Raw genomic sequence first — 22,184 nt, forward strand, 5'->3', positions numbered from 1 at the left:
AAGGCAAGATTCCAGCGAGCCTAAAACAGGCTATTATAAAGCCGCTGTTGAAGAAGCCATCACTGGACCCCACTAAATTGGACAACTTTCGGCCTGTTTCCAATCTCCCCTTCTTGGGCAAAGTCATGGAAAGCGTGGTGGCCTCACAACTCCAGGTATTCTTGAGAGACACTGATTATCTGGATCTGGCACAGTCTGGTTTCAGACCGGGGCATGGTACCGAGACGGTCTTGGTCGCCTTAGTGGATGATCTGCGCCGGGAGCTAGACAGGGGGAGTGTGTCCCTGTTGGTGCTCCTGGACCTCTCAGCGGCCTTCGATACCATCGACCACGGTATCCTTCTGGGGCGCCTTGCGGAAATGGGTCTTGGGGGCATTGCTTTGCAGTGGCTCCAGTCATTTCTGGAGGGTCGCACCCAGAAGGTGTTATTGGGGGACTCCTGTTCCGCACCACAACCTTTGACTTGTGGGGTGCCACAGGGTTCCATACTGTCCCCCATGCTGTTTAATATCTACATGAAGCCGCTGGGTGAGATCATCCGGAGTTTCGGGGTGCGGTGTCATCTGTACGCAGATGATGTCCAACTCTGTCACTCCTTCCCACCTGCTACTAAGGAGGCTGTCGAGGTCCTGAACCGGTGCCTGGCCGCTGTAACGGTCTGGATGAGGGCGAACAAACTGAAACTAAATCCAGACAAGACAGAGGTACTCCTGGTCAGTCGCAAGGCCGAACGGGATATAGGGTTACAGCCTGTGCTGGACGGGGTCGCAGTCCCCTTGAAGGCGCAGGTTCGCAGCTTGGGTGTGACCTTGGATTCATCGTTGAGCCTGGACCCCCAGGTTTCAGCGGTGACCAGGGGAGCATTTGCACAGCTTAGGCTCGTGCGCCAGCTGCGCCCGTATCTCGGGAAGTCTGACTTGGCCACGGTGGTACACGCTCTTGTCACATCCCGCCTGGATTACTGCAACGCTCTCTACGTGGGGCTGCCCTTGAAGACGGCCCGGAAGCTTCAGCTGGTTCAGCGCGCGGCAGCCATGTTACTAACTGGAGCGGGTGGCAGGGAGCACACAACACCCTTGTTGTCCCAGCTCCACTGGCTGCCGATTTGCTACCGGACCCAATTCAAGGTGCTGGTTTTGGCCTACAAAGCCCTAAACGGTTCCGGCCCAAAATACCTTTCTGACCGCATCTTGGCCTACGAGCCCACGAGGACCTTGAGATCGTCCGGGGAGGCCCTTCTCTCGATCCCGCCTGCATCACAGGCACGGCTGGCGGGGATGAGGGAAAGGGCCTTCTCGGTGGTGGCCCCCCGGCTGTGGAACACTCTCCCGGCACACATCAGACAGGCGCCCTCCCTCATGTCCTTTCGAAAAAGCCTTAAGACCTGGCTGTTCGAGAGGGCATTTAATTAAGTGCTAAGCAACAACATTACGGTAATGAGAACTGGAATGGTACAAGGAAGATGAGACTGGCTATGATTCTACTAAGAGACGAAGCGGATTTTTATGTAGTCTATGTTTGTTGTATAGTTATATGTTGTTGACACTGGCCTTTGTAACTGTCTTTTTATGTGTACTGTACACCGCCATGAGTCGCCCGTAAGGGCTGAGAATGGCGGTCAATAAGTGCATCAAATAAATAAATAAATAAATTTGATCCAAGGACATGCATGCAGAAGAACTGATGGTTCTTTCCTCTCTGTGCCAAGAAACGCTCAAAGATGCTCTGCAGCCTAGCAAAAAGTTTCACTGATGAGTGACGAGTCCCTGATGAGGGACCATTAATGCCCACATTCTCCTGCTGACTCAGCAACAGTGTTCTTTGTCAGCAAATCCTTTGATCCACTACAAAACAGCAGGGTGAAGAAGTCGCTTCCCCAGGTAGAGCGGGCTGCTGAGAAAGTCACCCTTGGTGGTGTTATTCTGGTACTCTCAATTCTTAATAGCTCTTTCCCCCTGCTAAGATGAAATTAATTTGGAACATGTCCCATCAGTTCTACTAATCACTTGCAGGATTAAGTGGCAGAAGGTTTAGGAAGAACAGCACTTGCTATTCTTTTATATCTCTGGAGACAGCTACTGTCTCTTCACTTTACATAACAAGAGATGGGCTTGTGTTCCCTTTGCTTTTATATAAGCATCTTATCAAAATCAGATTTCTACGGAGCCACCCATTTTTTAAAAGAGAGAGTTACATAATGCAGTTCCTCGTCCCATTGCCCCATATGTTATTTTAACTATAGCACTTAGTCCTTCCCAGACTTTCCCCTTACATTGTTTCATCTTGTTCTCATCTAAGGACTTAACATTGTCAAATAAATAAATAAATAAATAAATAAATAAATAAATAAATCAGAAAGCATAAGAGGTAACAAGATCAGTGGATGTAATAAGTTACAATTCCCTGCTTCTTGGCAGAGGGTTGGACTGGATGGCCCATGAGGTCTCTTCCAACTTAAGGATTCTGTGATTCCATGAAAAAGTCAATACTGCAGACTGGCATCATTGTATTTAAGACAGTACTGTTTAGAATGAGGGATTTAAGGTCTGTTGCTCTAAGTTCTGCAGTCATTCCTATATTTGAACTTGAAAAAGTTACTCTTTGGACTACAATTCTCAGAATTTCTGCAGCACAGCTGGTGACCAGACAGATACTTTTCCAAGCTTTATTCTATGATGTATACCAGTGGTTCTCAAACTGTGTTTTGGCATCCAACACCCAGAAATCCCAGCTGTTAGGATTTCTGGGAGTTGAAGGCCAAAACACAGGGAGACCCACAGGTTGAGAACTACTGAATATGATAAAAAGTTATTGACACTATGCTCAAGCAGTTTGGCTAATCATGAGCAAGTCCTACTCTTCTGGCATATGTTTGTTCAATTTCTATATAACAGGTTTCAGTTGCTTTTTCCTAAGGGCGGAGAAGCAGTTTGGATCACATGTCCCTTCAATCATGGCTTTCAACACTGATTAAGTTAGCTAAAAATGGATGTCACTTTGTGTATTGGATGTCATGAATTCACAACCATATTGGCTGGAGTTCAATATATTTGGAGGGTCACAGGTTGCAGACAACTGAATTAAACTGTGTGTTGTTGTTTTCAATCTTTCTACAATAAAAGTTCAAACTTTTAATATGTCTGCTTTCATATGAAAATGCATTTTGATGGAAACTTGCCCTTTTCCTTGCACAAACAGAGGGGGCGGGGGAATCATGTTTAGTGGGATTGAACCCACAGAAAGTAAACAAAAGAGGTATACAGCAGTCAAAAAATACTTAGCAACTTCGTTGAAATCAGTATGTGCAGTAAAGCTATTTAGTGCACATAAAGCAATTCTCCTATGTATTAACAGCCCTTCAAAGTTTTGATGACAGATATCAGAATGCTTCTTGATCTCTTCTTCAGGCTTACAATATCACTTTCAACTTTTCCTCATAGGAATGGGTCCTCACACCTCTTACCAATGTTGTCAATTTCTTTGGATTTAGGCTAGTTTGTAAACATTTTTGTGAAACAGAGACAGTGTATCAGGGAGGTCTGGCAGGAAATGCCCTTATGGTAAGGGTCAGGGATATATAGTTCTTTAATGCTGACTACAATTCCCATCAAATCTTGCCACCATCATGAGCATGACTGCTCTTCACCTAGCCTCAAGGCTTTGTCCTGGCCTGCAAATTTTCAATGTTGGTCATGGGAGTTCTGTGTGGGAAGTTTGGCCTAATTCTATCGTTGGTGGGCTTCTGAATGCTCTTTGGTTGTAGGTGAACTATAAATCCCAGCAACTACAACTCCCAAATGTTAAGGTCTATTTTCCTCAAACTCCATCAGTGTTCACATTTGGGCATATTGAATATTCATGCCAAGTTCGATCCAGATCCATCATTGTTTGAATCCACAGTGCTCTCTGGGTGTAGGCAAACTACAACTCCTAAACTCAAGGTCAATGCCCACCAAATCCTTCCAGTATTTTCCGTTGGTTATGGGAGTTTTGAGTGCCAAGTTTGGTCCAATTCCATCATTGGTAGAGTTCAGAATGCTCTTTCAATGTAGGTGAACTATAAATCCCAGCAACAACTCCCAAATGATAAAATCAATCCTCCAATAACACTCCAATAAGAATACATCCTTCATATCAGATATTTACATAATGATTCATAACAGTAGAAAAATTACAATTATGAAGTAGCAATTAAAATAATTTAATGGCTGGGGGTCACCACAACATGAGGAACTGTATTAAGGGGTCGCGGCACTAGGAATGTTGAGAACCACTGATTTAGATGATGGGATAGAAGGATGCTGATCAAATTTGCAGAGGATAGCAAATTAGGAGAGGTAGCTAATACTGTACAGGACAGGATCTGTCTCCAAAATGATCTTGACAGATTAGAGACATGGCCCCAAACAAACTAACAAAATGAATTTCAACAAGGATAAATGTAAGATGCAATATCTAAGCAGGAAAAATGAAATGCACTAATAGAGGATGAGTGACACTTGGTTTGAATCCCAACTTGAGAGAAAGGCAGGATATAAATTCAATAAGTCAATCAAATGAAAAGCAATACATGTGAAAAAAAATTCTAGGTCTACATGCTAAACTGTTTATGTCAGGGGTCCTCAAACTAAGGCCCAAGGACTGGATGCGGCCCTCCAAAGTCATTTACCTGGCCCTTGCTCAGGGTCAACCTAAGTCTGAAATGATTTGAAAGCACACAACAACAACAACAACAACAACAACAACAACAACAACAATCCTATCTCATCAGCCAAAAGCAGGCCCACACTTCCCACTGAAATGCTAATAAGTTTATATTTGTTAAAATTGTTCTTCATTTTAATTATTGTATTGTTTTTAAGTGGGGGTTTTTTTGCACTACAAATAAGATGTGTGCAGTGTGCATTGGAATTCATTCTTTTTTTCAAATTATAATCCACCCCTCCAACAGTTTGAAGGACTGTGACCTGGCCCTTTGTTTAAAAAGTTTGAAGACCCCTGGTCTATGGTGTGATACAGAAGCCAAAAAAGCAACTGCAACTCTAGGTCGAATCAACAGAAGTACATTGTGCAGAAAATGGAAATCAGTAATGCTACTGTATTCCGCTTTGGTCAGATCTTCACTTGGAATACTGTGTCCAGTTTTGGAAGAAGGATACTGAGAAGCTGGAATGTGTCCAGAGAAGGCAACCAAGATAATCAAAGGTCATCCTTTGAGGAATGACTTAGGGAGCTGAGTATATTTAAGTTGATGAAGAAAAGGCTGAGAGGTGAAATCATAGCCAATACCATATTTGCATATTTGAAAGAACATCGTGTAGAAGATGTAACAAACTTGTTTTTTTTTTCTGATTTGGAGACTAGAAAATGAACTGAGTCAATTTACAAGAAGAATTTTTTTCCAATAGTCAAATGGGTGTGATGAACTCTCTTTCTTTGGAAATCTTCAAACTGAATTTGGATGACCATCTTTCAAGAATGCTTTAACTATATATTCTTACATGGCAGGTGGACTAGGTGGCCCTTGTAGTCCCTTTCAATTTTATAATAGTAGGATTACAGAAATATTCTGCTTCTGTACCAACTAGCTGGAAGATAGAACATAGATCAGATAGTGATGGTGACAATTACCATCATTGCACTTATATTTCATTTCACTTATATTTCTCTCTAAAATTAAAACTGGTGCAAATAACCCCTTCAGATCACCTACTATTTAGTCAGAAAGCTGAATACATCTACAAGAATTATTATTGGGTAGAGGAATATGCCACCATGTTTCATGAAGAAGAAAGCTGAACAATTTAAGTGGCATTTTATTTATTAATATCCTACATTGCATGGAGCAGGACTTCAGAGCACTAAGTGAGATTTCAAAAGTCCCAATTTCATGCAAGAAAGGAGTTTCACACATTATGTGTTGCAGACATCCTCTGCCATATCTTTGGGCTTTTTCTACAGTAGTAAAAACCCTCGACTCACCCTGAATGGAAGGCTGTCTGTCTTCATGACAGCCTTCCATTCACAGCTAATTTTTTGTTTGGTTTAAGCCAATTTAGGCATGCTTCGACCAAAGTCAGGGGATACTCCAGACTGCTGAAAATGCCAGCATATCCATAGACTTGGATAGTCTGGACAACTAGATTGGATGTTTTTGGCTCAATGTACTGAGTCCAGGCTTGACAAAGTGGATGGACCATAGTCATGTTGCCACCACCAGTGCTCCTAGCCAGTCACAGTCCTCCTAAAAATAATACCAACTTTTAAGATGACAGGTCAGAATTTTTTTTCCAAAACTGACACTCAATCCAGAGGCAAATGATAGCAAAAGGCCACCACCTTCTTGCACCACTTGGAAACACTCACAGACACTTGTCTGGCTGCTGGTATAAACTTCTGGCAATCTTTATTAAACTGTTTAAAATGTATTAATGTACATTCATATCAGTGTCAAGGCTCTTAAACCTTATCTTGTGACTCACTGTGCTGATGGTCTGCCTTATAAAATGAGTCCAAAATGTAATTATTTTTAAGAGTCAGCTTTCTAAAGTATCTACCTACGTACCAACCATATTTATTTATTTATGATATATCTATCCCACCTTTCTCGAACCCGAAGGTTACTCAAGGTGACTTTCAACCAGGCATTTGATGCCTGACAATATACACATTAGAACAACATTTAAACAGAATTAAAAATACATTCAATAAAACCTTTTAAAACATATAAAACCAATGCCTTCATTAATAATCTCATTGTCCAAAAATAATCGTCTGAGCCATTCCAGTGTTCAATTTCATCTAATTCCACGTTTGACTGTTGCATTAGATTCAGAAGGCTTGTTCAAATAGCCACATTTTCACTTCCCCCCCCCCCCCAGAAGGATAAGAGGAAGGGGTCTGATCTAATATCCCTTGGGAGGGTGTTCCACAGTCTAGGGGCCACCACTGAGAAGGCCCTGTCTCTTGTCCTTCAAAGAAGGCAGGACCGAGAGCAGGGCCTCCCTGGACAATCCTAATCTCCTAGATGGGTCATAGGGGGAGATACGGTCTATCTAGATTCTACTAGAACTAATAATGGGAAAACAGTAAACAACAATTAGCAATCACCATGAAAAATATACATTTGGAAAATTATCCTTATTAGATCAACCACATGGGCACAAAAACGTGCAATCTCTTCAGATTTCCATTTCTCTTAAGTAGACATAATATTTTTAAAATACAAGCAGAGGAGGAGAAAGGTTTGTTCTCAAACTTATGTTATCTGCATGATGTCTTGAGCTGTAAGCAAAGATGAGGAGTGTGCAGGGGGGCGGGGGAAATCTGAAAATGATCATTTAAAAATTCTTTTAGTAGTAGGCTTCCAAAATCCAATGATGCAGCATACTGCCAAATTTGAAGTGTGTGCTTTGGGTAGGTCTGGAGGCTACAAAATAACCTTAGGGGCAGCACCCAGTCTCCATCGTGTTCATTCTTATCTTAATGGAACATTTTAAAAACCACAATTACTTTTTACTGTTTGGGGGTGAAAAGGTCCTGAAACTGGAAAATGAAGAGTTTTCTTGAGATCATGTTTTGCTCCAAACTCTTCTTGGTCTTTCAGAAAGCAAGTTTAGCAATATATGCCTGCACCCCCTGGGTTAATTTTGTTGTTGTTAAAAAAACCCTCAATGTCTATAATCCTTTTAGTGACTCAGACATACAGATTTTCCTTATACCTGCATTCTTCCACAATGCCCCAACTTATCATATCCTTGCTCCCTCAACAGTGCCCCAATTTACTATACAGCCTCAGAAGCTATGCCCTGCAGAGTCATTCTGTTCTTTGTAGGGAGCATGCAGGATCAGAGAAGATGGTTTGTCCATAGATACTAGATAGCAGTGTCCATAAAACCAATTATCAGTATCCAAAGGGATCTTGTAGTACCTTAGGAGTCTAATTCAGAAAACGAAGCCTTTGTAGTCTAACAACCCATCTGCACAAGCCAACTAGAGAGGCAATATTCCATACTGACCCAAGGGACACCTAAACTGTCTAACTCCATCCTGGTGGATGGTCACCCTTTCCTGTGCCATTATTTGGTCATCATAGCAGTGACCAGAGAGTTCCGAGTCAGCAAAAGCACAATTCGGAGTGATGAGAGAAGGGATAAACCCTTCCCCAGCTCTTTGGAGCTCTGTGATTGCTGCTACAGCTACAAAAAATGAATAATGAGAGGAACAGGAGGAAGGATGTCGCTTATGGCCATAATGAGCAGATAACCATATGAATGGTGGAAGGAGCTATTAGAATGTAATGTGATGCTGGAGGCAGGAAAGAGATGCGAAAAACTGAACAAAAGGGTTCTCATGAGGCTGGGCGCTAACTAGTTCTATAGTAAGTGTAGTGTGCCAGAAAATCATTGTCTCTTTTTGATCCCCTGTCAATTAATTGACATTTGTGGATATATTCCAATTCCACTGTTTCTCTTTCCAAATAGTACACCAAAGCAGGAGTGTCTGAGGGATTTATGAATCATTAAGGAAAGCAAAATAGGACAGTGGAAAAGAATCAGCAAAATCACTGGATGGGTTTTGTATGGGGTACTTAAGCTGAAAAACTTAAGCTATCCTTTTTAGTGCTTGATAAAATATGCAACATTGCAGTATCTTAATGGTACTGCATCCACAGAACAGTTATCTTGCCGCTCAGAATACAATCTTACCTTTTTATGGCTTTGTAGCAAATGATGAAAACTAGAAAGAGGAACACTGGTGTGGTGCAGCATGCTGCAATAATTATAACTGGACCTGGCCACCAGGACTCTGGAGCAGGACAAACAGGAACTGTGGGAGCTGTGAAAGAGTAGATGAAAAAAGAAGCACACTCAGTTGAGTCCAACCAAACAAGACATTTATTATCTGATAAGCTTCATTCACCCAGAATTGGTGTGAGAGATTACAAGGTTTATATCCAATCACATATCTCTTCCACACCGCTGAACAGGAATAAACTCTACTATGCTTTCCCAGTAAACACAGCAGCAGACGATATGTTTTTCAAATGCACTAGCTTAAAATAGGGAACCCTCTGATCAGCAGATTCCAGGTATGCAATTTCAACTGACCGTGATCATTGCACCCCTTGTTGACTGGAAACTTCCTACCAGCGTGGAAATCATCTATCGGACAGATGGCAAGCTATTTAACCTTAGCAGACTGAAAACCAAAACCAAGGTCATAGTAACATCTGTTACAGAACTCCAATATGCTGATGACAATGTAGTCTGTTGTACTCATTCAGAAGAAGACCTACAACCCACTCTAAACACTCTTTTGCAGAAGCATACAAAAAACCTTGTCCTCTCACTAAACATTGAGAAAACCAAAGTGCTCTTTTAGCAGGTGCCAGCCAATCCCTCTGTAATGCCAGAAATACAGCTTAATGGTGTAATTTAGAAAATGTTGACCATTTTTGCTACCTTATTTATTTACTTACGATATTTCTACCCCACTTTTCTCACCCCGGAGGGGACTCAAGGCAGCTTTACATAAGGCAATGATTCAATGCCCTAAAACACAATGTACCCTTAAATAAATATTAAAATAGGATTTAAAAGTACATTAAAACAATTAAAACGTTTTAAAACAAAACATTAAGAATTAAATATGTAATCCATGAGTGTAATCTGGGTCGTTCCGATGGTCATTGCACATTGTTCCAAGTCTATCTATTTGACACGGTCTTTAAAGGCTTGGTCACAGAGCCATGTTTTTACTCTCTTGCAGAAGGTCAGAAGGGAAGGGGTTGATCTAACATCACTGGGGACGGAGTTCCACAGTCAAGGGGCCACCACTATGAAAGCCCTGTCTCCCGTCTCTGCCAATTGCACCTGTGAGGGAGGTGGGACCGAGAACAGGGCCTCCCCAGATTATCTTAAACTCTGCGGTGGTTCATAGAGGGAGATACATTTGGACAGATAAGCTGGGCCAGAACCATTTAGAGCTTTATAGGCTAAAGCCAGCACTTTGAATTGTGCTTGGTAGCAGATTGGCAGCTACCTCTCCATAAAAGTCAACATCAGTCCTGAAATACAGCACTGTCTGAGCTTTGTGAGTGCAGCATTTTTTTTTTACTGAAACAGAGAGTGTTTGAGGATTGGAACATTAGTAAGGATACGAAGATGCTTGTATAAAGATGCCCTCCTAACTCTGTTATATGGCTGCGAAACATAGACTGTCTACATATGTTACATTCAACTTCTGGAATGATTCCATCAGTGGAGAAACATATAAAGTACAATTCAAAGTGTCAAGCTAACCCTGACCGAGACTGCCTTCCATCTGGAAACCGATGTCCTCACTGCGAAAGAACTTGCAGATCAAGAATAGGTCTCTATAGTCACCTACGGACCCACTGCCAAGAACTTAGACTTGGAAGGCAATCATACTCAGCCATGAGGGGTCATCTATGGATATCATTAAATTGAAGCAATGTGAATGCGGACATACTGGAGAATGCATATTCGTGTTGCTGCCATTTAAAAATAAAATGGGCCATGATTATATGTTCTGTATCTGCATAAGATCCCAGAACAAAATTCCCATAAAGATAATAATGATGATGCTAATAATAATAATAATAATAATAATAATAAATTTACTGATGAGATTGTTTTATGGTTTTAATAACAGTTTTGATATTTGATGATGTACTGTTTTTAATATGGTTTATGTTTAAAGCATGGTTTTAATATTGTAGTTGTAAGGCATTGAATTTTTGCCATTATCTATGAGTATACCGCTTTGAGCCCCCCTAGGTGTGAGAAAAGCGGTATATAAATGCTGTAAATAAAATAAATAAATATACCCTGCCACCATCTCCCAGAGGGACTCGGGGCAGCTCACAAGCACTCAGGGTGCTAACAAGCAAAATACAAAAAGTGTAAAGTAAACAAGCAAAATACAAAAAGTGCAAAGCAACAACAACCAACATAAACATCACAACCCCCCCCCCCCCCAAGTTAAGATAAGTAAAATGCAATAATGGCTGCAGGTATAAAACAACTGCAATCAATATCAGTCTCATAAAGTGCACAGTGAAAGAGTCTGTAGTTCCTCAAATATGTTCATTTCTTAATGACAGATAATGCTGTTTTTATGGCAGTGTAGTTAGGGCCTGAAGTTTCATGAATATGGTGGGGCCACAGTGCTGACTCTGTGTTGTCTACAATGTAGAGTAACACTTCTCCAGATGTTTATACAGGAAAACTTTCAAGTTCAGACAATGCATCTCAAGTTATTTATATTCATGACCTTCACATCACACCTTTTCACTAAGATCTCAATGCAGTTCGTGAAGATTATGTCACAGTGTTTCTATAAAGATTATCTGAGGCATGTTTGAGTGAAAAATAAAAACTGGCTCAAAAATTAGCCAGTTATATTCATGGCAGCACAGTGATTTGACCTCCAATCTCTCTGGGCTAATCCTGTATTTACCACCCACATTGGCAAATCTGTGCTCATCACTAAGCAACATTGCAAGCAGCCCAGAATATCTAATAATAAAACATAGCATGTTTATCTATCTGTTTCTACCATAGTTCCAAGATCATGAAACTCAGATACACAGAACAATTCTTTTACAAGTTTATACATAATTAATTCCTTTGTTATTTGGACATAAATTTATATTACTTCTCAACCTGCTTTGGAAGTACTTTGGATTTTGGAACATTTCTGATTTCAGAAGTCCAGATAATGGATACTAGACTTGTACACTATTTTATACACTGAAAAAAACATTTTCCATGTAGAAAGATTATCTTCTGTGCTCAGGTATATTTCCAAGTGCTCTTTTAAAACACCAATTTGTATATTGAGAGTGTTGCATACAAATTCTGTCTCCTCTATTTAGCAAAGAATGGCATTGCAGGTTATCATAATTTGAAATTTATACTGACATACATCATAACAGAGATGTGCTGCTTATCAGATTAGGAGATGACACAAAGTGAGGGGTTATAAAGACAGAATCCAGATCTTGACAGGCTGCTGGGATAAGAGTCCGAAAAGAATGAAGTGAAATGCCATAGAAAGGTGGTTCCCAAAACCTTCCTAATGCCATTACCCCTTAATACAGTTCTTCAAGTTATGGTGACCCCCAATCATAAAATTATTTTTGTTGCTACTTCATAACTGTAATTTTGCTACTGTTATGAATTGTAATGTAAATATCGGATATGCAGGATGTATTTCCATTCACTGGACGAAATTTGGCACAAATACCTGATAGGCCCAAATGTGAATACTGGTGGGGTTGGGAGGGGTATTGATTTTGTCATTTGGGAGTTGTAGTTGCTGGGATTTATAGTTAACCTACAGTAGTTGATGGGATTTATAGTTAACCTACAATCAAAGAGCATTCTGAACTTCACCAACAATGGAATTGAACCAAACTTGGCACACAGAACCCCCATGACTAACAGAAAATACTGGAAGGGTTTGGTGGGCACTGATCTTGAGTTTTGGAGTTGTAGTTCACCTACATCCAGAGAGCACTGTGGACTCAAACAATAATGGATCTGTACTAAACTTGGAACGAATACTCAGTATGACCAATTGTGACCACTGGTGGACTTTGGGGAAAATATACCTTGACATTTGAGAGTTGTAGTTTCTGGGATTTACAGTTCACTTACAATCAAAGAGCCCCTTGAGCCCTACCAATGATAGAGTTGGGCTAAACTTCCCACACAGAACTCCCATGACCAACAGAAAATACTGTGTTTTCTGATGGTCTTTGGTGACCCCTCTGCAACCTCCTTCATGACCCCCCCAGGAGTCCCAACCCCCAGGTTGAGAAACACTGCCATAGAAAAAAATGTAAAAACTTGAATTTACGTAACGAAAAGGGGCAAGAATGAAAGCATGGGATGGAAGTATCCAGATTGTTAGGACTATATGAAGAAAGCATCTACATGTCTTAGTGTTTATTTACACTGGGAGTTGTAGTTTTGTGAGGCACCAGCACTCTTTGGCAGAGAAAACTGAAGATCCTGAAAAACTAAAACTCTGGTGATTCCATACCATTGAGCCATGGCAGTTAAAATAGTATCAAACTGCATTAATCCGACAGTGTAGATGCACCACCAGTTGAGAACAAGCAGAATATGAACCAATGATATGATGTAGCTGGGTAAAAAAGTACTAATACATTCTTAGAAGCCTTCACAGAAGTCGAATGTCCATATAAAAAGAAGAAATAAGCCCTATTCATGCAACCCATATTTCATTCTCTATCAACTGACACGACAAAAAAAAAGTGTAAGTAAAAACCAAAGATAAGTAGACTAATCCTGACCCATCCATGTAAACAAGGTGAATACTTTTACATATCATAGAATCATAGAGTTGGAAGAGACCTCAGGGACCATCCAGTCCAACCCCCTGCCAAGAAGCAGAAAAATCGAATTTAAAGCACCCCGACAGATGGTCATCCAGCCTCTGCTTAAAAGCCTCCAAAGAAGGAGTCTCCACCACACTCCGGGGCAGAGAGTTCCACTGCTGAACAGCTCTGACAGTCAGGAAGTTCTTCCTAATGTTCAGGTGGAATCTCCTTTCCTGTCATTTGAAACCATTTTTCTGTGTCCTAGTCTCCAGGGCAGCAGAAAACAAGGAGTACCTACAATGGCTGCTGTGACATCTGACATGATAGAGTTCTATATTTTCACTTAGTATGTGCTAGTACTGGGGATAAGTGCTAGTTTATCAGTGTAAAATCAGGGATGGGATTAATAGGCATAACCCTACTGAACAGAATGATGAGATGAGTCACCTTGTACACCTTGTACACTATGCAATTATAGCACTATATGTTGTTGTGTGTCTTCAGGTCATTGCACTACACTGGCTGTGGTAGATACAACACAAAGATAAAAACACAGATGGTGGCAAACAGGAAGCTCTTTTATACCAGGTCATATTAATCCAATATCATTAGAATAGAAATAGGGAACATCTAGACTTCCAGATGACACTGAACTATACTTCTCATCAACCCTAGCTAAAACAGCTAGTGACAAGGACTAATGTAAAAGTTGTAATTCAACAATAATTGCAGAGTGATATATTATCTATCTGTGACCTATGGAAACTGCAATCTTGACTGACAGCCAAGAAATGCATTAAGTAAATAAAGTGAAGGCAAAGGTACTGGCAAATTAGAAAGCTGGTATCAATGTGCAGCAAAACATTTCTCTTTGAGGCATTCCAAATGTGTACATTCTTACTCAGCTGTTGTTGATGTTGTAGTTGTTGTGTGCCTTCAAATCCTTTTTGGCTTACAGCAACCTCCTATCACTGCTTTTTCTTGACAGAATTTGAACAGAAAGGGGTTGCAATTGAGAGAGAGTATGACAAAGGTCCCATCTATTCTGCCATATAAAGCAGTTTGAACTGGATTATATTGGTCAGTGTATACTCATATAATGCAGGCTGAACCACATTGGACTGGATTATATAAATCTACCCTGACATGTAATCCAGTTCAATGCAGTTAATCTGTGTTCCGAAACTGGATTACATGGAAGTCTAGGTGGGGTCTTATTGTCACCCAATAAGTTGAATGGGGATTTGAAGTGTCTAGATCCAAGGAAGTAATGCTACTCCCTATTCTGTCTTGGTCAGACCACACTTGGAATCACACTGTGTCCAGTTCTGGGCACCACAATTTAAGGGAGATGTTGACAAGCTGGAATGTGTCCAGAGAAGGGTGACTAAAATGATCAAGGGTCTAGAGAACAAGCCCTATGAGGAGTGGCTTAAAGAGCTGGGCATGTTTAGTCTGTGGAAGAGAAGGCTGAAAGGAGATATGGCCATGTATAAATATGTAAGGGGAAGTCATAAGGAGGAGGGAGCAAGCTTGTTTTCCACTTTCCTGGAGACTAGGATGCAGAACAATGGCTTCAAACTACAGGAAAGGAAATTCCACCTGAACATTAGGAAGAACTTCCTGATTGTGAGAGCTGTTCAGCAGTGAAACTCTCTGCCCTGGAGTGTGTTGGAGGCTCCTTCTTTGGAGGCTTTTAAGCAGAGGCTGGATGGCCATCTGTCAGGGGTGCTTTGGATGCAATGTTCTTGGCATGGGGTTGTACTGGATGGTCTCTTCCAACTCGATGGTTCTATGAACTGTGGTGTTCCAGTGTCCTAGTCCAACATGCAAACCACTAGATCATCCTAGCTGTCCTTATTCAGTAAAGATATAATATTCTATGTACTTCACAAGACAAATAATAAGGTTTGGCCTTGCTTGAACTCAGTTTAGGAGAATTTAGGCTTTAGCCATCATTCTCTCAGTAAATGAAGAACAAATACTATTTCAGATTTGGGCTTTTAAAATGTATATTGTCAAGGATCACACACACACATTCACACACATATATACACTTATACACACGTGCACATCTTATCCAGTATTCATGAATTCACTTCTGCACTCTATGGCATATCTAGAATGTCACCACATCAGCCTCGCTTCACAGTTCCTGACCCTTAGAAATGCATCTGGCAACGCTTGATCAGCCATGAGCAACATGGAAAATTGAATCAAAGCGTATAGCAAGAGGGGATTTTGATAATAGCAAGCAGTTCTTGGACAGCTGTGAAAGGATCCAAAATGCTTAACTGGGCACAGGAGGAAGGGTATAGTTTGCAACAATGCAGATTACTGTTAAATCAGGCAATAGCTTAATGATTTGTTGGATGATAGTCAATAGGGAAAGTCATTCTCACCCTAAATTAACAAGTCATCTCCAATCAAAGAGAATGGAAATTTAATCCAAAAAGGGGAAAGTTATTTGGCTGGGGAAAACTTTATTAGACTAATTTCATTTTGCAACAAGCATGGTGAATTTCATGAAATTTGTTCTTTTTTCAAGGACTGCAATCTATTCTTTGAAATACTTCCAGATGCATTGCCCTTCATTAAGTTTATGTCCTATTCCTTCAGAAATTGCTTTTTCAGCCTTAGTTAAAACATAGATGAAGTGTGAAGATAGCAGCAGTAAGCAAGACAGGGGATTCTGCCACCATGTGTTCTTATTCACTTCCATGGAAATTCTGCTGACCAAACCTTTTTCTTACAAGAACATGATCAGTTGGGCAGTGGGAGGAAAATGTTTAGACTGAATCTTGGACAAGATTCCTGAGTTTAGTGAGGTGAAAATATCCCAAATTTCCTTTCATTCTGTTTTCAAAATCACTCTTTTTCCATCACATGAAAAAGCTGTTGAAGCATGTAAAATCATGAGTCTGTTAAGTGAAAAATGCAAAACATGAAGCTGATTGGTTGAGCTACGCTCAGGAGCTAGCTGAGCCTGAGAGTTTTGGCAAAAGTTACATGTTTAGGTTTTCTGTGCAGGAGTTTGCCTAGACAAGTTTGTAGTTTGCTTTGTAGCTGCTGGAAGAAGATCTTTCACATGGATACCAAGGACCATTTCAATCTCTCTCAAAGGACGTTGTGTGAGTCAATGCAACTGTTCACATGACTTTATATATGTTGCTCTGCGCAACAAAGAGTAAACACTTTATTCTTTTCTAATAATCTGTGTGGCATATCTTTTCTCTAGCAAGACAGTGAATGGATTGGTAAAGACGTGAACTACGTGTTATTTTCATTCCGCCACAAAAGCCGAGAAACAATCACCTCAAACTGAAATTGTAAGAGTTAAGGCTTTCACCTGCACCATTTCTGTGATCCCAGGACAGTTCCTATAATCATTCAAACCCTGGTCACAGGGGAAAAATGATCATAGGGTTTTTTTTTTTCTCAAAGAGAAATTTTCACTATGAGAAAATTCCCTTATTAGCTCTGTTTAATTCTATTTTTGCATCTCAATGCACTGCCTTGTTTTACTCATGAATCCCCAAAGAATCATTGTTGCTCAAAATGTTTTACAAAGGAGATCAGAACATCACAAAAAAGAAAAGACACTAATCTGATATATTTAAGCATTTGATCTCTGTTTTAAAAAGTGGGGAGAAAGTTATAGGGGTGCAAAAAGAGGGCATTATACCTCAAATAAGAACTCTACCACACAGTGAATTTTTCTTTCATTTCCGAATATCTACAATTGCAGAGAGTGAAACTTAAAACAGTTTGCACCTAGAACTCTTACATTTGCTGTGTTCGCCTTTTGATCCCAAATTTCCTCTGAACTTTTTCTTTAGTTGACTAAATAATATACTCCTGGACAAGTACCCGTGCACCCTAAAAAATACTGTACACACTTGTAGCTCAGGGAGATTTGTATGTTTAGCTTGGAGAAGAGAAGGTTAAGAGGTGACCCATGGGTAAATATTTGAAAGGATGCCATACTGAAGATAGAGCCAGATAGTTTTCTGCTGCTCCAGAGACTATGACATGGATTCAAACTGCAGAAAAAGATATTTCACTTGATCATGAGGAAAACTTCCTAATTGTAAGAGGTGTTCGGCAATGGATTTGGCCCTGGAAACTTGTCAGTGGTCACTGGAGCTGCTTTAATAGTGGCATGCTATGCTCCCTGTAACTAGCCCCAATTAGTAATATGGCTGCCGATCTTTGCACTAACTGCAGTTTCTGAGCCATCTTCAAAGGCAGCCCCACATAGAGTGCATTGCAGTAGTCCATGCTAGATGTAACTAAGGCATGGACCAAAAAGGTTATCAAAGAAGAAGGTGGAAGACAAATTTACCAAGGGAATTCAAATCCATCATGTATGAGTTCTAGATGTGAGTTATTTTCAGTATTTCTCTGTGGGGGGTGGGGTGGGGTAGACATTTAGAAAATGAAGGAATATTTCATTGGGGTGGAATTCTTAAAGGGAGTAGCAAGGCCTTTATCCCCCCCCCACTCCCACCCCATGTTACTACACTCTATCCTCTTCTTAAACACCTCTCTGCCCACTGAGATGGGAGGAAGTTGTGGCTGAAACTCCCCCCCCCCCCCCGATCCCTGTTGCATTACTGCTAAAGGTTAAAGTGCCAGCTATATGGAACACAGAGAATGCTGATATGCAACTAGGGAAAACATGTGTGGACCAGATCATGTCCATTGTGCTGTGGGAAAAGTTTTAACATTCCCTCAGCAGATCTCAATTTTTTAAAATGATTCTTCACTACCACAAAGTGTTTTTAAAAGCAAGAAAATGCCCTACCTCAGGTCATATTGCTTGTTTTCTAACCACTATGTTGGGAACAATAAAAACAAAATGGGGAGGAGAATGTCTGACCTTAAATATCATATACAGAAGTATCAATACATATTAAAAATATTTGCATACACAGAAATATGAATGAGGGAAACAAGGAAACAGAAAGCTATGCCAAAACAAATTGCAAAGACTCCAGTGATATATATTTCCATGTGTACAGATCAATATTATTTATTTATTTATTTGCGATATTTGTATGCTGCCCTTTTCAACCCCAAAGGGGACTTAGGGCGGTTCACAGTGTTGGCAACAATTCAATATCCTATTGCTTAGCCAACTAAGGGCAGCATTCATTTCATTGTAACAAAAGGAACAACCCTGGAAGGTATTAAATTATACATTTTGTCAAAAAACCACAATATTAATTTTGGCACCTCTGCTCCCAAAAGTATACAAATATAGCACTGCAATGTTGCTACATATCTAGTGTCATTAAAAAAAAAAAAGAGGTCTCCTCATTCTATTCCCTTTGGTTCCACTTTGCCAGCATAACCCCCATGGTAGAATCTAAAAATAAATATAACAAATGCTACATGGAGTTGCACTCATCATTTCAAAAGGGGAGATGTTATGCTAGGAAAAGGTGCCAGACTGACAGCCTTCAAGAAAGAACCTCACAGGTCACATAGGAGACAATGGCTTGTAAAGAAGAAAATAATCACAGAGATAGTCAGAGTCCAAATAGATCCCGAAGACATTAACTTTTAATGTGTTGTTGAAGGCTTTCATGGCCCTGAATCACTGAGTTGCTGTAAGTTTTTCAGGCTGTATGGTCATGTACCAGAAGCATTTCCTCCTGACATTTCACCTCCATCTATGGCAGGTATCCTCAGAGGTTGTGAAGTCACATCGTCAGGAGAGAATGCTTCTGGAACATGGCCATACAGCCCGAAAAATTTACAGCAACCCATTAACCTTTAGGTTTACATCCTAATAGAGTCAACCTTCCACTATAACAAGCTTCACTTTTGAAGATTGGAGTATTTGCAGATGTCATTTGCAGATGTCATTCTCTCTAGAAATCTCTAGGTCCTCCAGCATGATACTATGGCCATAGATTCATAAAGTTGGAGGAGACCACAAGGGGGGATTGTGTGGGGGGGGGGGGGGAGGAACTGATGGACACATGTGGGAGATAAGTGTGGAACTGGTAAGGTTAAGATAATAGGGACATAACAAATTGACAGAAAATTTAAGTGGAATATCATTATTTATTTGTTCTAATTAACCTTGCAGGATTGTTATTGGGATTTTTATCATTATACTAGTGTTTACAACAACAGCAACTTGGGAAGTGTCTGCTGTGTAATCCAATACAGAAGCCAGCATAATGATCTTGTTTGCTGTTTACTAATCTTGTTGTGTTTCAAATAATAATAATAATCATCATCATAATAGAAATCAATTCTTAATACTACAAACTATACAGCAAAAAAATTCAAATAATCTGTCAAAGGTACATATCTTACAGATTAAAAACAAGTAGTTTGTCAGTCATTTCCTTAGACACTGGCTGAGCTGTACCAATGTCCCACAATATCCACAATCAGTTTGATTTTAAAATGAAAATCTCAATTTAAGGAAAACAGTAAAAAAAAATGTCCTAAGAAGTTTATGGAAATCTAGAGATGCCTGAATGCCATTGGGGACTTAGTAACTGGTGTTGCTATCAAATATAAATTCTTTTGAAGTCCTAATCAATTTGTGGGATGCAAAAAGGTGATAGATATGGAACATCTCCAAAAACACCAGTCCACAAAGCCCAGTCTCCTTTATGGTTTTCCATTGATGGAAAAGGATATGAAACAGTTCAGACCCTGACTATTTGAAAAACCGCATCTCCATATACATATCAGCATGAGCACTGCGGTCTGTGGAGGAGGCCCTGCATTCGGTCCCACCTCTGTCCCAAGCGTGGTTGGTGGGGATGTGCTGTCGCGCCTGGGGGCTATCACTCTTAGTGAAAGAGGCATGGACGTGACATCTTTCCCCAGGGAATTGCTTCTTGCCCTCCTTTAGGAAAACTGGAACTCCCAAGGACCAAAACACTGTAGATAACTCAAAATAGGTTTTATTGTTCACAAAGAGTTATCCCTTTAAGGCAATAAGCTGGAAGTTTCAAAGGGGTAAAGGAAAATATATATTACAGTCTCTGGTTGTCTTGGGTCCAAGGAGTTGTGCAGCTGAGAAGCTTTTCCAGGTCCCTCTTTCTCAATGGCTATGAATATCAGAATAATCACAACCCCAATTCCGATGGCCTATATTTTGAAGGCACAAAGCCTTCCTCTGGTGCCAAAGAACTGGTTTGAAGGCACTTGAGACTTCTCAATGTCGTCCAGGTTGATCTGAACATGAAGCATAAGTCTCAAGGGTAAGAACCTCAGAATTGGTGCTGAGAGGTAACTTAATCAAGGGCTTCAGAGCCAAGTCTCTCTCTCACGTCCATCTGATAGAAAGTTTGATGGAATGGAAAAGGAAACACTGTCCTGCTCTCTAGGAAGAGGTGGGGTCAAACAATTGAGCAGGAGGAGCAATTCAACTGGTGCAAACAACATTGATTAACAGCTATAAATAACCAATCAATCCAACTACACATTTACAAACTAGGCAAGTTTGGGCATGTTATACAGTTTAAACCTTTGCACTTTAAAGTTCTACACACAGGTGGCACCACTCGCGCTGTCACAGGGGACAAGAGATAGGGCCTTCTCCGTGATTGCTCCCTGCCTCTGGAACTCCTTCCCCCAAAACTAAAACTGGCCCCTCTTTTAAAAACTTATCTATGCACCTTAGCTTACGGAGATGATGAGGAGGAAGACTCATTTATATCTATATATATCCTCGCTTAGATACTGGACACCTACCTCAGCCATTTGGATACTTTAAACCATCTTATACTTTTAATGCTTTTAAGTTTTATTTGTAAGAGTATAACATGTGGTAAATGTGTGTGATGTGTTAAATTATGTTTATTTAAGTTTATTTAAGTTTAATTTTCAGTTATTTTCCTATTAGCTTTATAAATTCATATTGAGATTGTTTTATCCATTGCCTTTGATTTGATTGGCCATTTGTCTGTTTTTGGCATTGAATATTTGCAACTTTGTCACTTTGCTGGAAACCACCCTGAGTCACCTCGGGGAGATAGGGTAGGTTATAAATAAAGTATTATTATAATTATAAATAACTTCAAAGGAAATGGTAAGAACTCTGAAACAAATGGCATGTCTGTAATGTCTGCAGGATTCTGGGTACTGTATTCAAAAAAGTAACTTTTCTAAGCCCCAGATGAATTTCAGTTATTGTTTTTAGTATTACTTGTACTCCATTTTATTGTTTTATGGATTTTAATTATGCTGAAAGCCACCTCAGAAACTGAGGTTATGAGGTGTGATATAAATATCTGAAAATAAACTCTTAGTTCCATTATATGGTAGAGGGAAGAGCTTCACCTGATCCCAAGTACTTTCAATTATGTCTAAGCAAAGTATTTCCAGTCATGTGCCAAAACTTTTACACTCATTGTTTAGAAACGCATGGAAAGATATTGAAGCTGACAAGCTGCATGAGCCGAAGACAGTAAACAGGCCTCGTATTCTCACCATGCTGAGGCAAGCTCATTTTGTCCAGTTTAAGAGATGGATGATGTAAGCTGTCATCTTTCTGTTTGGGAAACAGTTACCCACTCTGGTCTGTAATACGGTAAATGCCTACATTTAACAGCAGCCTACATTATAACAGCAGTGTGCTGCAGCATCCACATTCTTGCAAAACAAACTGAGCAAAATCTTCCAGTGCCCTGTGCAGAGTACTCTGGATGTTCTGTGCATTCAGAAATCAAACTAATGGGACAATTTAACTGAGATAAGCTTTCTTTGTCTCCTCAACCACACAAGGTCAAGAGGACTGAACATACTACTCGAAGACACCAAGTTTTTAAGTGAG

The 22,184-nt window shown here is 40.2% G+C and overlaps 1 protein-coding gene across 5 annotated transcripts in view; it reads right to left on the reverse strand.

Annotated features, from left to right (window-relative positions):
- PRIMA1 (proline rich membrane anchor 1) overlaps positions 1 to 22,184 on the reverse strand; it is an 82,745-nt gene that overhangs the window by 13,935 nt on the left and 46,626 nt on the right. For all 5 annotated transcript variants that reach the window (XR_010908996.1, XR_010908999.1, XR_010908997.1 and 2 more), the window contains exon 4: positions 8,709 to 8,838. Coding sequence is in view for 1 of the 5 variants with exons in the window: in XM_060756316.2 (XP_060612299.2) it covers positions 8,709 to 8,838 (130 nt within the window). In the remaining 4 variants the exon portion in view is untranslated. The remainder of the gene's footprint in view (positions 1 to 8,708; positions 8,839 to 22,184) is intronic.

Source organism: Anolis sagrei, chromosome 1 (assembly GCF_037176765.1).
Source record: "Anolis sagrei isolate rAnoSag1 chromosome 1, rAnoSag1.mat, whole genome shotgun sequence".
In the NCBI taxonomy this organism is placed as follows: Eukaryota; Metazoa; Chordata; class Lepidosauria; order Squamata; family Dactyloidae; genus Anolis; species Anolis sagrei.